Source organism: Mustelus asterias, chromosome 23, assembly GCF_964213995.1.
Source record: "Mustelus asterias chromosome 23, sMusAst1.hap1.1, whole genome shotgun sequence".
Lineage (NCBI taxonomy): Eukaryota > Metazoa > Chordata > Chondrichthyes > Carcharhiniformes > Triakidae > Mustelus > Mustelus asterias.
This window is the reverse complement of record NC_135823.1, coordinates 35,507,288-35,525,916: the sequence shown is the minus strand read 5'-3', so window position 1 is coordinate 35,525,916 and position 18,629 is coordinate 35,507,288. Positions and strand designations below refer to the sequence as shown.

The window sequence follows — 18,629 nt, the reverse complement described above, 5'->3', positions numbered from 1 at the left end:
CAACCCGATTGCCCGCACCTTTGGCAACCCTCCTGTTTCCTGAGATCTCATGTAAGGCACAAGGTGCAGGCAATTCTCCCTTGGTTCACTCAAAGGCTCTGCATGCTACCCTATCAAGGGAGATTGGAGGCACATGTAAGGATGCTGCAACACCCACAGCTAATGGATTAGGGTGCTCTGCTCAGCCTGTTTTCACTTGTTCTCTGTTGGGTAAGGTGTATGTGCCTGCCCTCTTGGAAAATGGGGCAGGGAAACTATGCACTCAAACTAGGATGCAGCGAGCATAACTGCAGGTTGTTAATCAGTGGCACTCACAGGTGTCAGTAGTGAGTTAGTGGGCATAATTAGCTTAGCTGTCAGACTGAAGCAATGTTAATAGACTAGTGGCCGAATGATCTCATAAGCAAATGAATTTTCATTGCTGTCATGCCTCTCCATTAGAGTTGACATGGTTAGTCATGAATTCACAGGCAGCCCCTCCCCCCACCTCCTTAGAGGATACTTCATACTTCAGGCCGTGTCTATTGGACACCCACCCAATGCACTAGCCCAGGATGTGTGTCCAGTCCCCCAAAAAGGCAGAGGCCCAGCATCTGAGGAATACAGTCTCAAGATGTGTCAGTTTTAAACTTGGCTTTCTTCCACTTCTGGCAATGAGTCCTTCACTTATTCCTCCCCTTTGGTGGCCAACTCTTCCACATTTCTGTTGATGAGGTTATTGCCCCACTACCTGTTGCACCACCCACCCCCTACCCCTGCCACTCTGCCATATCACCCCTTTGAGTGAACAGTCTTTCTGATTGGCCCCCCTCTGCCACTGCAACCACACCTTTGCCCTTTTGTCCTTAGTACTGCTGCCACCCCCCAACCTTTGGTCCATAGCCACCCTCCCCCACCCCTTTGGTCTATAGCTGGCCACATCCCCATGCCCTTTGGTGCATAGTCGGTGCCTCACTCCCGATTCCTGAGGCCTATTGCCAGTTCCACCTTGCCCTTGTAAGTCCCACCTCTCCCCGGTTCTTCAACGGTGGCCCATAACAACCTGCACGCTCACCTCTGAACTGCTCTTGGAGATGAGCTCGCCAGGTTCTGGTTTTTAAAAAGCTGCCATAAATGCTGCCACTGTGGACGGACTCTCCAGCATGGGGGCATGATTTGTGCTGAGAGGCCCAATAATGATATGCGAACATATAAAAATGGTGTTCCCGACGTTGCAGGGCAGGAACCCCATTATATAATTGGTGGGACACAGGGACAATTGCTCTGGGAAATTCCACTGGTGCAAAATGTGTTTTTGGCCTCATGATATTTTTCAGTCCCATTACTTTTACACCTGGTGCAAATGAGGATGCAAAATCTTGGCCAATGTTCATCCACTGCACAAGAAACAAGGTAGAGTAACACCAACCACCAATCAACACCGGACTGACCAAGTGTGGTTCACCATGAAGGAATGAAAGAATGAAAGTGTACCCAGATGTCAGCTCAACCTCCAGACCATCAGGGTGAACCAGCAATGAAAGCACACACCACTCCTCTGACAGATCTGCAAATAAGATACAGAAGGGTAACATGGCCTCCAGATTGCCCGAACCTTTAAATTCAAGCACTTGAAGAGGGAGATGGAGTAGGGATAATGTCGTAATAGTGATAATGTAGTAACAATGTAAATGTATGGAACTGAAACAATGTCAGGCATGAAGTAAACTAGTATAACTGCAAATTCATTGGATAGCAAGAGGTGTAGTATAAGAAATGTAAGAAGGCACATGACCCAGAACAGGGTCAGTCCAGTTTTGAGCAGAGATGTGTATAGACCTAGGCATGGAATTAGCACCTAGCTCGTACCCTTTACTGTACTTGTGTAACTTGTTCCAGTAGTTAATAAATAATTATATTTAATCTCCAGAAGACTGTGGAGATTTTTTTTAAGATGCCTTTCCAACACTCCCTTTCTGCCTCCCATGTTTCTGGGATGCGGGGTGGAGTGTCATGCCTTTGAGGCCCTTAAGTGGCCAATTAATGACTACATACATCTTAACCTGTCCCTGCTGTTGTTTTACCCATGGCAGACAGCTAAGTAGATAGCCTGCAGCTTTTACTGGCCAAAGTAGTGTTAGGCAAGAGTGGAGGGACCTCCTTTGAACCCTCACCACCTGGTCTCTCAAACTAAGCATCCTACTTCCCTCAGTCCCTCACTGGGGCCTACCAGCTGGGGCCTGCTTATAGAGTGAACTTAACTTCAGTCCAACCTCCATGACATCCTCTTTGTCGAGGTCTGCCTGTAGCCCCAGCAGTGACCACCGCTGAACTGGCCCTGCTGGGACTATAGAGGTGCTAGCCAATTGGATCAGCTAGCAGCTCTCTAAGATGGGACTTCCTCCCCAAATGAGGGTGAAAGTCTCACCCTAAGCCAATCAAAACCCCGCTGAATGTAAAGTGGCTGCAGACTTTTTAGTTGGGGAATGCAGGGAACACAAGAGCCCCATAAAATCCAGCCCCACGTTTTACATTGATAACAGACTTAAAGGGAACAATGTTATTTCATAGTAGCATTCCTAGTGATTGAGCAAATGCACAAATTAAAATACAAACTAAAATAATCTCCTTAGGCATCCCTCAAAATCAAGGATGACTGATAGAATTCTGAGATAGCTGACAAGTCCAATCTGCAGACTCCAGACTCTGCTATGTGCAGCCACATCCACCACATTGGTCTTAAAATTGAGATGGTGTTTGTGGGAGCTGGTTAGAAGAGAACCTTAGTTTTCTGCGTGTTAATTCAAGTGCCCATTTTCTAATATGCTTTGGAGAAGAAGTTGACCAATGACCTGAAGCTCAGTTTCTGGGTGAGCACAAGCATCTTCAGGATACTAGGGCTCACTGACTAAGGTTGAAGTGATTTGGGTTTTGGATTGAAGACAACATAGGTTGAGCTGTTTCAGCAGTTTCCCCTCAGTTTTGTAAATTATCTCCATTCTTGTGAGTAATTTTCTGGAGGTGATGTGCAGTAAAGATGATGGAGAAGCAGGTTGGTGCAATGACACAACTTTGACTCTAGTCCTCACAGAGATAGGATCTGTACTGGTTGTGTTGGTGAATATTACTGCTTGTACGTCATCATGGAGTAAATGGAGGATATGTATGAGCCTTCACAGTTGACAGATTCAAAGGCTTTTGTTAGGTCGTAAAAGTCCACGTACAGCAATTAGTGCTGTTCCTTGCATTTCCTTAGATTTGCCAAGCAGTGACGGTCACATCTGGGGTACCTCTCAAGGGCGAAAAGCACAAAAACTCTGGAAGGGCTGTCTAACTGCTTGGAGGAGGCGCTTGAGGTGTTTGCAATGATTTTCTCTGTAGCAGAAAGTTGGCAGACTCTCTGTAAGTAAATCAAATCAAACGTTGTTTCTCTTTTTGAATACTCACAAACACAGCATCTCTGAGATCCTACAGGATATGACGTTTTGCTGCTGCGTAACTTTGTCATGTTTACAGAATTTCAGCAGAGATTCTATCTGCTCCAGAGGCTTTGTTGTTTTTCAGCTGTTGAATGTTACTTTTCTGTGCGCTGTGAACCTTTTGTCGTTGCTTTTTGAATTTTGAACTAAAGTGGACTGTTGGGCTGGTTTCAATGGTACATGTGGCCTTTGGCATTCTGGGTGCTGGGTAGTTGATTAGGCATGCTGATTAGATGCGAACATTCGCAGCTATCCAGGGAATTCGCACACACCTTTGTTTGGGATTGGGTCATCAATAGGGGAACTGTGGCTTTCTGGCTAGCCCATCTTTGTTTCACATGGACAGGTTGGGTTTGGGGGGTGGGGTGGGGGGTAATTTGTGTATGTTACACAAGCATGAGTGGATTCCATCCATCTCCCAGTTTGTTATAATGTATTGTAATGGTCCTCATCAGGTTTGGATTGGATGGATTTCAGTTGAAAGCACAAGCTATGTCGTCACATGCCATCTCCTTTTGGGGGGGTGGCAGCGGCATGGGCATGGGGCTTGTGGAGGTCACATGGTGGGGAGCACATTTTGTTGTCTGCCATTGATATAAGAGCAGGGGCTGTTCTGTGGACAGAGTTGCATCAGAAAGTAATTGAACCAGAGCAAGCCAACTAAGCAGCTAAGGTATAAACAGCAAGACCTTGACAGTGGGACAGTTTCTCTCCAATCCAGGGTTCACTTGAGAACCAGCCACCTGGAAATTCAAATACAAAATGCCTTGCAGCTTACAAGACCTTGAATTGAACTAAAGCATCAACTCATCTAAGAAACTACAAGGCTTTAACTTTGCATCCACAGTATTTTGTTTTTATTACAAAACGAAAGCAGATGAATTTCATCAGAGGTTAATGTGATGTTACCTATTTTGAGCTATTAAAATACAGAACTGAACATTATTTAAATAACCTAAATATTAGGGACATTAATGGTCCACTCAGAGGAGGGACCATCTTCAATGCCAGTCTTCAGCCATCATTCCACATGACGTCAAGAAACAGTTGTAGGCACTGGATACGGCAAAGACTATGGGCCCTGACAGCATCGCAGCTGAGGAATATTGTTCTCTAGAATTGGCCGTACCCTTAATCATGCTGTCAAGTACAGCTGCAACACTGGCATCTACCACTGAGTGTGGAAGGTTGCAGTACCACAAAAGCAGAACATATTCAACCTGGTCAATTACTGCCCCATCAGTCTATTCTTGGCCATTAGCAAATTAAAAGAAGGTGCTATCAGCAGTGCTATCAAGTGGCAATTCCTCAGCAATAACCTGCTCATTAATAATCAGTTTGGTTTATGCCAGAGCCACTCAGCTCCAGTCCTCACTACAGTCTTCTTCCAAACACAAACAAACAAAAAGTGTTGAATTCAAGAGGTGAGGTGAGAGTGACGGTCCTTAATGTTAAGGCAACATTTGACGAAATCTGGCATCAAAGAGCCCAAGCAAAATTGAAGTCAATGGAAATTTCCAACTTGGAAATCTGTAAATTAGTGCTGTCAAGAAGGCAACCAAACCCTGGTCACCAGGCTCCCAGTCCAAGCATTGGAGCGGCACGGTGCCACAGTGGTTAGCACTGCTGCCTCACAGCACCAGGGACCCGGGTTCAATTCCAGCTTTGGGTCACTGTCTGTGTGGAGTTTGCATGTTCTCAGTGTGTCCCGGTTTCTTTCCACAGTCCAAAGATGTACAGGTTAGGAGGATTGGCCATGCTAAATTGTCTCTTAGTATCAGGGTATCAGCAGGGTAAACACGTGGGATTGTCAGCACAGTCCTAATGGACCGAATGGCCTCCTTCTGCACTGTAGAGATTCTATGATCCTATAAACACCCACTGGAAAGTGGATTCTCTCAGGGACACCAAAGCCAAGAAAAGGACATTTTAAAATATACCAGCTGAATGCTGAAGGCCTCTCCTGGGAATAATGTAAGCTACTTGCAAAAGAATTCTCTGACAGGAATGTGGACATGGTCGTTCTGCAAGAAACGGATCTTATGGACCACTCCAACTGTCACATACAAGGCACCAACACATTGCAAGCAAAAATAACAAGACAGCCTAACCACCTACATCAAAGAAAGCCTCACCAAAGATGCAGAAGACCTAAAATCAAATGACCCCCTACTCAAATGTCTACAAGCCACCAACTGACCCATGGTCTTGCGTCATAATAGAGATGCAGCACACCCAACCATCTACATCGGTGACTTCAATAGCCAACATCACATGTGAGGATATCTCAGCAACAACATTGCAGCAGAATAAATAGTCATAGAAGTTTACAGCATGGAAACAGACCCTTCGGCCCAGCTAGTCCCAATTGTCCGCGTTTGGCCCATATTCCTCTATACCCATCTTACCCATGTAACTGAATAAACGCTTTTTAAAAGACAAAATTGTTACCACTTCTACTACTACCTCTGACAGCTTGTTCTAGATGCTCGCCACCCTCTGTGTGAAAGAATTGCCCCTCTACACCCTTTTGTGTCTCTCCCCTCTCACCATAAACCTATGCCCTCTAGTTTTAGACTCCCTTACCTTTGGGAAAAGATATTGACTATCTAGCTGATATTTCATTATTTTATAGATCTCTACAAGATCATCTTTAAACCTCCTACGCTCCAGAGAAAGAAGTCCCAGTCTATCCAGCCTCTCCATATAACTAAAACCATCAAGTACTGATAGCATCCTAGTAAATCTCTTCTGTCATCTTTCTAGTTTAATAATATCCTTTCTATAATAGGGTGACCAGAACTGTACACAGTATTCCAAGTATGGCCTTACCAATGTCTTGTACAACTTTAATAAGACGTCCCAACCCCTGTATTCAATGTTCTGACAACGAAACCAAGCATGCCGAATGCCTTCTTCACTACTCTGTCCACCGGTGTCTTCAATTTCAAGGAGCAATGAACCTGTACCCCTAAATCTCTTTGTTCTGTAACTCTCCCCAATGCCCTACCATTAACTGAGTAAGTCCTGCCCTGGCTCGATCGACCAAAATGCGTCACCTCATATTTATCTAAATTAAACTCCATTTGCCATTCGTCAGCCCACTGGCCCAATTGATCAAGATCCCATTGCAATTCTTCTTCACTGTCCACTATGCCACCAATCTTGGTGTCACCTGCAAACTTACTAACCATGCCTACTAAATTCTCATCCAAATCATTAATATAAATGACAAATAACAGTGGACCTAGCACCAATCCCTGAGGCACACCACTGGTCACAGGCCTCCAGTTTGAAAAACAACCTCCTACAACCACCCTCTGGCTTCTGTCATCAAACCAATTTTGTATCCATTTGGCTACCTCACCCTGGATCCCGTGAGATTTAACCTTATGCAACAACCTACCATCTGGTACCTTGTCAAAGGCCTTGCTAAAGTCCATGTAGACAACATCAACTGCACTGTCCTCATCTACCACCTTGGTTACCCCTTCAAAAAAACTCAAATTTGAGAGACATGATTTTCCACTCAAAAAGCCATGCTGACTGTCCCTAATCAATCCTTGAGTCTCTAAATGCCTGTAGATCCTGTCTCTCAAAATACCTTCCAACAACTTACCCCTACAGATGTGATGCTCACCGGCCTGTAGTTACCAGGCTTTTCCCTGCAGCCCTTCTTAAACAAAGGCACATCATTTGCCACCCGCCAATCTTCAGGCACCTCACCTATGACTATCGATGATTCAAATATTTCTGCTAGGGACCTGCAATTTCCTCCCTAGCCTCCCACAATGTCCTGGGATACACTTCAAGGTCCCAGGGATTTATCTACCTTGATGCGCTTTGAGACTTCCAGCACCTCCTTCTCTGTTATATGTACATTCCTCAAGACATCACTATTTATTTCCCCAAGTTCCCTAACACCCATGCTTTTCTCAACAGTGAATACTGATGAGAAATATTCATTTAGGATCTCACCCATCTCTTGTGGATCTGCACATAGATGACCTTGTTGATCCTTAAGAGGTCCTAATCTCTCCCTAGTTACTCTTTTGGCCTTTATGTATTTGTAGAAGCTCTTTGGATTCTCCTTTGCCTTACCTGCCAAAACAATCTCATGTCCCCTTTTTGTCCTCCTGATTTCTTTCTTAACTCTACTCCTACACCCCCTATACTCTTCAAGAGATCCACTTAATCCGAGCTGCCTATGCATGTCATGTGCCTCCTTCTTCTTCTTGACCAGGGCCTCAATATCCCGAGTCATCCAGGGTTCCCTACTTGTACCAGCCTTGCCCTTCACTCCAAGAGGAATGTGCTTACCCTGAACCCTGGTTAACACACTTTTGAAAGCCTTCCACTTACCAGACGTCCCTTTGCCTTCCCACAGACTCCCCCAATTTTGAAAGTTCCTGCCTGATACCATCAAAATTGGCCTTGCCTCAATTTAGAATTTTAACTTTTGGGCCAGACCTATCATTCTCCATATCTATCTTAAAACTAATAGAATTATGGTCACTGATCCCAAAGTGATGCCTCACTAACACTTCTGTCACCTGCCCTTCCTTATTTCCCAAGAGGAGGTCAAGTTTTGCCCCCTCTCTAGTCGGGTCATCCACATAGAACCATAGAACCATAGAAAATTACAGCTCAGAAACAGGCCTTTTGGCCCTTCTTGTCTGTGCCGAACCATTTTATGCCTAGTCCCACTGACCTGCACTTGGACCATATCCCTCCACACCCCACTCATCCATGAACCCGTCCAAGTTTTTCTTAAATGTTAAAAGTGACCCCGCATTTACCACTTTATCCGGCAGCTCATTCCACACTCCCACCACTCTCTGCGTGAAGAAGCCCCCCCTAATATTCCCTTTAAACTTTTCTCCTTTCACCCTTAACCCATGCCCTCTGGTTCTTTTCTCCCCTAGCCTCAGCGGAAAAAGCCTGCTTGCATTCTATCTATACCCATCAAAATCTTATACACCTCTATCAAATCTCCCCTCAATCTTCTACGCTCCAGGGAATAAAGTCCCAACCTATTCAATCTCTCTCTGTAACTCAGCTTCTCAAGTCCCGGCAACATCCTTGTGAACCTTCTCTACACTCTTTCAATCTTATTTACATCCTTCCTGTAACTAGGTGACCAAAACTGTACACAATACTCCAAATTCGGCCTCACCAATGCCTTATATAACCTTACCATAACACTCCAACTTTTATACTCGATACTCCGATTTATAAAGGCCAATATACCAAAGGCACTCTTTACGACCCTATCCACCTGTGACGTCACTTTTAGGGAACTCTGTACCTGTATTCCCAGATCCCTCTGTTCAACTGCACTCTTCAGAGTCCTACCATTTACCCTGTACGTTCTTCTTTGGTTTGTCCTTCCAAAGTGCAATATCTCACACTTGTCTGCGTTAAATTCCATTTGCCATTTTTTAGCCCATTTTTCTAGTTGGTGAATGAGAAATTCCTCCTGAATACACTCAGCAAATTTCTCTCCATCCAAGCCTCTAATACTTTGGCTGTCCAGTCAATGTTGGGAAAGTTAAAATCCCCTATGATTACCACCCTATTTTTCTTGGAGCTATCTGTAATCTCCTTACAAATTTGTTCCTCAATTTCCCGCCAACTATTTGGGGGCCTACAGTACAACTCTATCAAAATGATTTCCCTTTCTCATTTCAGCCCATATAGACTCTGCGAACCCTCGGATATATCCCCCCTCAGTACTGCCGTGATGTTTTCCCTAATCAAAAGTGCAACTCCCCCTCCTCCCTTACCTCCTGTTCTATCTTTCTTATAGCATCTGTACCCTGGAACATTGAGCTGGCAGTCCTGTCCTTCCCTTAACCATGTTTCGGTAATTGCTATAATATCCCAGTCCCATGTACCATGCCCTGAGTTCATCTGCTTTGCCCGTTAAGCCTTCTGCATTGAAATAAATGCAGTTTAATCTGGACTTCCCTTGCTCTCGCCAGATGTCTAGTACTAGGATTACTGACACTGCCTTTACTACTTAATATGCTCTCTTTAACTTTTGTGCTCTCCTCAACCTTCTCTTCTGTCTCCCTACTGCTTTAGGTCCCACCACTCTGCCAAATTAGTTTAAACCCTCCAGAGTGGCTCTAGCAAATCTCCCCACCAGGATATTAGTCCCCCTCCAGTTCAGGTGTAACCCGTCCCTCTTGAACAGGTCAGCCTTCCCCAGAAGAAATCCCAATGATCCTAAAATCGAAATCCCTGCCCCCTGCACCAGCTCTCAAGCCATGCATTCATCTGCCTAATCTTCCTATTCCTACTCTCACTAGCACGTGGCACTGGTAGTAGTCCAGAAATTACTACCTTCACCTTCATGGCATTTTAGCCTTCTGCCTAACTCTCTATATTCACACATCAGGACCTCATCCCTTTTCCTACCTATGTCATTGGTACCAATATGTACAACGACTTCTGACTGCTCACCCTCCCCCTTAAAAATGTCCTGCAACTGCTCAGAGATGTCATAGAAATCATAGAAACCCTACAGTACAGAAAGAGGCCATTCGGCCCATCGAGTCTGCACCGACCACAATCCCACCCAGGCCCTACCCCCATATCCCTACATATTTTACCCACTAATCCCTCTAACCTACGCATCTCAGTACACTAAGGGGCAATTTTAGCATGGCCAATCAACCTCACCCGCACATCTTTAGATCCTTGATCCTGACACCGAGGAGGCAACACACCAACCTGGAGTCTCGATTGCGGCCACAGAAATGCCTGTCTGTGCCTCTAACTAGCAAGTCCCCTATTATTACTGCTCGCTTGCTCTTTGTCCGACCCTACTCTACAGCAGAACCAGATGTGGTGCCACAGTCCTGGCTGCTGCTGGTATCTTCCCCTGATAGGCTATCCTCCTCAACAGTATCCAAAACTGTATATCTGTCTGAAAGGGGAATAGCCACAGGAGGTTCCTGCAAGGCAAGGTTGTGGTGACAGCCTCCCCGTAACTAATGTCTATCACACTCTCTGCCACCTGTATGCTCTGCAGTGTGTCCATCTGCTGCTCCAACCGAACAATGCAGTCTGTGAGGAGCTGCAGCTGGACACACTTCCTGAAGACAAAGTTGTCAGGGAGACTAGGTTGCTCCCTAATTTCCCACATCTGGCAGAAGGAGCATACCACTGCCCTAGCTGCCATACTGCCCTGATACAGATAAACGGATAAAATAATCTCAACTCACCTTTATAAGACCATAAGACCATAAGACATAGGAGCGGAAGTAAGGCCATTCGGCCCATCGAGTCCACTCCACCATTCAATCATGGTTGATTTCAACTCCATTTACCCGCTCTCTCCCCATAGCCCTTAATTCCTCGAGAAATCAAGAATTTATCAATTTCTGTCTTGAAGACGCTCAACGTCTCGGCCTCCACAGCCCTCTGTGGCAATGAATTCCACAGACCCACCACTCTCTGGCTGAAGAAATTTCTCCTCATCTCTGTTCTAAAGTGACTCCCTTTTATTCTAAGGCGGTGCCCCCGCGTCCTAGTCTCCCCTGTTAATGGAAACAACTTCCCTACGTCCATCCTATCTAAGCCGTTCATTATCTTGTAAGTTTCTATCAGATCTCCCCTCAACCTCCTAAACTCCAATGAATATAATCCCACGATCCTCAGACGTTCATCGTATGTCAGGCCTACCATTCCTGGGATCATCCGTGTGAATCTCCGCTGGACCCGCTCCAGTGCCAGTATGTCCTTCCTGAGGTGTGGGGCCCAAAATTGCTCACAGTACTCCAAATGGGGCCTAACCAGTGCTTTATAAAGCCTCAGAAGTACATCCCTGCTTTTGTATTCCAAGCCTCTTGAGATAAATTATCCGGCTTGTGGTCCTCCCAGTGACTTTTGTTTTGGTTAGAAGAGGAAAACACTGATGTAATGTTTGGGGTTTAACTGTCCCTTTACAACAGCTCCTCCACAAACCACCTTCTGGTAGCAGTGACAGCGCCTATGCGGCATCTCGGCCTTTTGGCTAAGATGCAAATGAGATCAAGCCTTGGAGGAGGAAACCTCCCCCTCCTCCAATCAGCTTGGCTCATGTAGATCAGGCCCAAGACAGGTGTGAAGGCCCTGTCTTGTCAGCTTGGATCAGAAATGTCTCAACTTGTTGAGATTCTGAATTGGACTTGATTGAATTGGAATAAAAATACAAAAAAAAATCTTACCTGAAACAGCCAATCAGCGTCACCACTCTGCTGGCCTCAACTGAGCACTTGCCTTCACATGAAGACAGAGGGTGTCTTCTGGAGGTCCACCTTCTGGTAGCAGTGACTGCGCCTATGCAAATCTTACCTGAAACAGCCAATCAGCATTGCTGTTCTGCTGCCCTCACTTGGACCAATGTCTTTGTGCATGACCTAAAACTTATATACAATGCAAAGCTGCACAGCACATTCCATTCTGCCAGGTGGAAGAAGGACCACTCACCTAATCTTTGCTTCACAATCCACAAAAACAATGGTCAACCATTAATGTGCTCCCAATAAGTGCTGCCCATTTTCCCCCACTTCCTACATCACCCAACCCTCACTGGCATAAATTTAAACTTGGAATCTGTGGAAGGACAACTGAGATGTCTACAGCAGATAGTTAGAAGTCACTATTAACCAGATTCCACCTCGTCCCAAAAACTACAACTGCTTTACTCGCCATCAAATTTGTTATTGATGGTATGGAAAAATTTTCATCCCTTGTTGGACCCCAGAAAGTGTGGTGACAACCTCCCTGTAACTAGAAAGTTCCTGAAAGAATACAGGGAAAATGAAGACTTCGATGTGGCAACAGCATTCCTCAAGATGCAGTACAAGCCATAAGGTGGTGGATAACAGCAAAGAAAATTGACTTCACACATTCAAGCTAATAGGTATGGGAACTCCTGCACGGCTTGGGAGAAGCCAAGCAACAACCATACCAGTGGTCCAAATTTAATGTTGATGCTGTTGCTTCATAGCTTCTAATAAACTCTCAGCTACTGGCTAGCAGGGAAGATAAGAAGATGGTAAAAACAGTCTTGATGCAGTCTCTCAAGACTGCCCCAGAGCGCACACAATTCTTAAGTCCTTACACAGAAGAGGAAGTGGACATCACTCAGATGGCAATTGAATCAGGCACAGCAACAGGAGTTGATTGGATTGATATGGAATTCTTGAAGCACATTGGATTACAGGGAAGAAAGTGGTTAGCAAAACTGTTTACCAATATCCACAGCACAAGCACTATTCCCAAATACCTAGTCCCAAGATCCTGGGATGCTTCCTGCTACACAGATTGAGTCACACCTGGAATTGAGACAGTGGCCATCCAAGTCAAACCATCACCCTCATACTGAAGTTATGCCTAAAGAGATCCATTCCTGATGGCATCATAATTGTTTGTTAGTTGAAGCATTGTTGACCTCTATCAAACTGTAACTGCTTCCCAAGCTACACAAATGAAAATATGGGAATCAGGAGACATTCCCAGCAAAAAGGAAGATAGGTGTAGTTGTTTGAGGCCAGACATCTCAGCCCCAGGCCATTGCTGCAGGGCAGTGTCCTTGGCCAAACCATCTTCAGCTGCTTTATCAATGACTTTCCCTCCATCATAAGGTCAGGACTGTAGATTTCTGTTGATGATTGCACAATGTTGAGCACCATTCACGACTCCTCTACAAGCAGTAGACTTGGACAACATTCAGGCTTGGGATAATAAGTGGCAAATAACATTTGCACCACACAAGTGCCAGACAATGACTCTATCCAACGAGAGATTCTAACCATCTCCCTTTGATGTTCAACAGCACTATTATCGCTGAAATCCCCATCATCAACATCCTGGGGTTACCATTGACCAGAAATTTAATTGGATTAACTATCTAAATACTGTGGTTACAAGAGCAGATCTGTGAATTCTGTGGCAAGTAAGTCACCTCCAAACTCTCAAAAATCTGTCCATCATCTCGAAGGAACAAATCAGGAGTGTGATGGAACTCTTCACTTGTCTGGCTGAGTGCAGCTCCCACAACACTCAAGAAACTTGACACCATCCAGGACATGCAGCTCACTTGACTGGTAACCATATAATCCATCATAAACATTCACTCCCTCCACTACCAATGCACAGTAGCAGCTGTGTGTAACATCTGCAAGATGCATCCAAGGAGCCCAGCAAGACTCCTTGGCCGGCACCTTGCAAACCCATGGCCACGATCATAAGAAGGACAAGGGCAACAGATACATGGCAACATCACCACCTGGAAGTTCCCCTCTAAGCTACTCACCATACTGACTTGGAAATATATCGCTGTTCCTTCATTGTCACTAGGTCAAAATCCTGGAACTTCCACCCTAACAGAACTGTGCATGTACCTAGACTGTAGCAGTTCAAGAAGGCCGCTCATCACCATGTTCTCAAGGGTATTTAGGGATAGATAATGAATATTGGCCGAGCCAGTGAAGCCAACACCCCTTGAGTGAATGAAAAAGTATCATATCTCCCCTGCACTTCTTGCCCAAAACCCTAGATCTGTGCCATACGCTAGCAAGGCAGGTGGATGAAGCTAAAATATTGATTAACTATGAGTTTACTGAATGGTAGAACAGGATCAAGGGCTTGAATGGCTGAATCCTATTCCCATGACTGCTTTGGTTTGAAACATTTTACAAATAAAAATGATGTGTGAAATAACTTACGCTCCATTCATACGTACTAACAGCAATTCCATTGGATGCTCCACTCCCAGCCAATCCAATGAAATGGCCACTTCCCACATTGCTAGCAAACAGCGATGCTCCAATCTATGCAAAAGAGATAGAAGTCTGAGAGCAGTGTCAAACGCTGATCACCCACTGAAGATAAGATATAAAATACTCACTGGCCACCAGGTCATGTTCCTTCCCGCCAAAAAATAGCCACGGACAGTGCTTCTCTTTCTCCTGTACATAGACTAACAGAAAATCAGAAGCAATGCATCATTCTTAATCTAAGACAAGTTTGTTAATTCAAGACAAATAGGCCCTAAAATCTGGAATTCTCTCCCTACCCCTCTCCATCTCTCTATTTTCCTTTATTCGTTGAGGACACTCCTAAAGGCCTACCTCTCTGACCAAGATTTTGGTCACCTGACCCAGTACCTCCTTATGTGACTCACCTGTCATCACTTCATTTTATTTTATAATGCTGCTGTGAAGAGGTTTGGAACAGTTTGTTAAAAATGCAATACAAACATAAATTGTTCACTGTTTTAGATAGTGCAATGTTACAGATCTGTGCTGCTTCTATTATACAGTAGCCTGGTACAGGATGAAGGCAAAAGTAGGTGTTACAGGACCCAAAAAATGCTCATAAATAATTATGTGGGCCATGAGTGATAATCTACTATTCCCATTAATTAATTACACCAACACTATCTTTTGGATGAGATTTTAAACTGATACCCCATGAAAGGACATTTCAGATGGAAACATTTTGTGGGAGCTTTGTTGATGGCCAGATTTGTTATATTTTAAACAGGTGAGAATGAGGTCGAATTGATAAATCCTGATATTGTAATCCCTATTCTGCTCCTGATGGGACTTATGATAAAGATAGCAGCAGTGTTGGACTCACTTATTAAACACACTTGCTTAAATAGTCGGTCAACACACATTATCTAGCGTAATACCTGGCTATTGACTCTTTACTTGATTCTGAAAGTCCAGTTCAAGGGGAAAAAAATGAGAAATAAAAATTACTGGCTAATAATTAACCTCCTTGACTTACTAATGACCCCTTACTGAAAATTAGTGAGAATGATAGATGGTACTTTACGTTGCACTAGAAGATGTATATTTGGGTGAGATCTGTGCTGGCAAAGTTTTATTGTGACACTCATCCCTTTGATAGTTGTCAAACTTGTCAAAGATTCTCACTATTTATAAGTTTGTCAATTAACATTTCTCTCACCATATATGGTTAGAACAAAGATTCCCGTATTCTGGGGGGGGGGGCGTGCTGGTTAGGTACATTGACCCAAACAGGTGACTAAGGGAGTTTCACATGACTTCATTGCGGTGTTAATGTAAGCCCTACTTTTGACTAATAAATAAACTTTTACTTTAGAGTGGTTCTCTCAGGGATTAGTATGAGGAGCTTTGATTTTCTGGTTGTATATAAATGACCTGAATATGGATATAGTTTTGAAGTTCACAAACTTGCCAACATAGTAAACAGATGGAAGAATTCAGGAGGCCATAAACTGGTGAAAAGGGCAGATGCATGACAAATGCAATTTAATGTGGAAAAGTGTGAAGTGATGCCCTTTGGGAGAAACAACAGAGTGGTAATACAATCTCAGTTGTACTTTTTTGAGCATAATGCAAGGGGAAAAGGACCTAGTGGTGCATATTTACTAATTTTGGGAGATGTTAGAGTAAATTGATAAGGTGATGAAGAAAGCTAATAAGATATTTGGCTTTGTAAATAGACAATGTTATTGTCTCATGTATTGGCACACAATGAAAAGTATTGTTTCTTGCACGCTATACAGACAAATAATACCATTCAGAGAGTACACTGGGGAGGGTGAAAGGAAAGGGTGCAGAATGTAGTGTTACAGTCATAGCTAGGGTGTGGAGAAAGATCAAATTAATACAAGGTAGCTCCATTCATAATTGTGAGGAGTTTGTACAAAACAGGCGGTAGAAACTGGCTGCAATTTTACCGACCCGCCCGCCATGGGAATCGGAGCAGGCGAGGGATGAAGCATGGGAAGATCCATTGACCTTGGGGAGTTTAAGGTTTCGAGACAAACGAGGCCAATAAATCCTGCCCATTGTTTCCACTGGCACATGGCTCTGGTCAGACTCCATTTGGAATATTGTGAGTAGTTTTGGGCCCCATACCTAAAGAAGGATGGGCTGGCCTTGGAGGGGGTAAAAGAGGTCCACAAGAATGACCCCAGGAATCAAAGGTTTGTCATATGAGGAGTGGTTGAGGAGTCTGGGTCTATACTCAATGGAGTTTAGAACGATGAGGGAGGATCTAATTGAAACTTGCAGAATACTGAGAGGCCTACATAGAGTGGACGTGGAGAGGATGTTTCCACTAGTGGGAGAGACAAGAACTCGAGAGCACAACCTCAGAGTGAAGGGACGCTCCTTTAGAACTGAGATCAGGAGGAATTTCTTCAGCCAGAGGGTGGTGAATCTGTAGACCTCATTGCCATAGAGGGCTGTGGAGGCCAGGTCATTGAGTGTCTTTAAGATAGAGGTAGATAGGTTCTTGACCAATAAGGGGATCAAGGGTTAAGGGGAGAAGGCAGGAGAATGGGGATGATAATCATATCAGCCTTGATTGAATGGCAGAGCAGACTCGATGGGTCAAATGGCCTAATTCTGCTCCTATGTCTTATGGTCTTATTCACAGGCAGGACAATTAATTCAAATTGCTTAGTTTTACAGGTTCTGTAACTGATACCAACCATTTCTCTCATCAAAATTCACATTAAATAATTATTTTAAAGAGATAGGAAACAGCAAGGGCACGAGTTTCATTGATTTATGTTACAAATGTGATGGAATGGAACCTTTATCTGCAGGCTTGTGTCCCTGTACCAGGGACAGGCTGTTGCTGGCTACTTATACCCACAAAGGTACATTAACTCATCTGATCTGGATCACTGAAGGAATGTGGGAACACTGGGGAATTGCTCTCTCGTCCTTTGCTCCTAGTAAAGCAAGTGGGTCTCTTGGGGAAGGTAACCAATCTCCTATCAATCAACTACCTTTCCAAAATAAATGTTTGGAATCTGATTACTGTCTTCAGTGAGTATCATGCCAGTTAGTTTCACAGCAGGTAGTTTCACACCAGTTAGTTTCACACAGAAAGTGTGAAAGGTGCCTGGAAGTAACCCCATACATTTCTTTTGATTTAGGTGATACAGGCAGAAAATCCTCTAATGGCAACCACATAATGAAAAATGACCTCACACAAAAATGAAGTGAAATCCTTGAGGCAGTAGGATCCACCCCAACTTCCAGTTGCAATTAGAACATCTACCTGATCTAGATGTTTCTTTAAACTGATACCCCATGAAAGGATATTTCAGGTGGAAACCTGCTTCTCTGATCTGGATTGAAATTTTGGGGTTCAAGTGTGTGTTTAATGGCTGCAATCATTGATTTTCAAGCCAACTCCTAAAGGAGAGACTACTTCTTCAAAGGACATAAAATAAATTTTAACGAAAAATGTTTTCAGCCAGTAGTTTGATAAACAGAGACCTTACCCAGAATCCTACAATTAAGACAAATACAATGTACAAGGCCATGACAACAGTGTCAGCCGAGGTTAGTTTCTTATGCGTAATGACAAATTCTGCAGGGTCCAACGTGCTGGCAGGAGTTCCGACTACTCTGAAAGAAGGGTTCTCTGTGATATTCTTCATGCTTCAGACCTTGACCATAAAATGGAAGAAATCAATCAATAAAATATATACACTTCTAACATAAAGATGGATTCTGTCCCTCCCCAGTGTCGTACATTTTTGTTCTTGAAAATGGTAATAGTAGTACAATTGCAAGGGCATCAAGATTCGCACCTAAATGCTACTTGTGTGTGTTTCCATGGGCTATTAAGGTGCAACTGGCAAAGACTACTTTGCCCTCATCTGAGATTTATAGTTGTACATTTTCCAGTACTCACTAAATGAAACCCTGGCTGATTTTCCCCTTAATTCAATGGCATTAAAACAGATGCAGTTCCCACAAATGACCCTACCCCCACCTCAGCTGATATAATTTATCACAGACAGAAGATGATAAACCTCGATCCTTCATTCTCTGTGCGATTCAGTTATTCACTGGATAAAACTTCTCACCAATGAAGTTTTCTAATTCTTTACTTTCAGACCAGCATTATGGGGGTGCGGTGGGGAAGAAACCCTACAGTTTCTGTTGAGGTGGTAGTACCCTTAAAAACTAGGTTTCTCTGGAGGAAATAGAAGACCAAATATGTAGACAGTTCACAGAAGGGTATAAGAGTAATAATTGGGTAATTATACTGGGGGATTTCAACTTTCTCAACATAATTGGGATAGTCATAGTGTTAAGGGTTTAGAGGGGGTGGACTTCTTGAAATGTATCCGGGGAGTTGTTTGCATCGATA

The 18,629-nt window shown here is 44.0% G+C and overlaps 1 protein-coding gene across 1 annotated transcript in view; it reads right to left on the bottom strand.

Moving 5' to 3' along the window:
* Positions 1–17,910, bottom strand: part of LOC144510375 (sodium/myo-inositol cotransporter 2-like) — a 142,217-nt gene extending 124,307 nt beyond the window's left edge. The window contains exons 1-3 of the mRNA XM_078239811.1: positions 17,752–17,910; positions 14,362–14,433; positions 14,180–14,284 (exon numbers count right to left, since the gene is read on the bottom strand). Of these exons, the coding sequence (XP_078095937.1) occupies positions 14,180–14,284; positions 14,362–14,433; positions 17,752–17,910 (336 nt within the window). The remainder of the gene's footprint in view (positions 1–14,179; positions 14,285–14,361; positions 14,434–17,751) is intronic.
* Between the last annotated feature and the right edge of the window lie 719 nt (positions 17,911–18,629).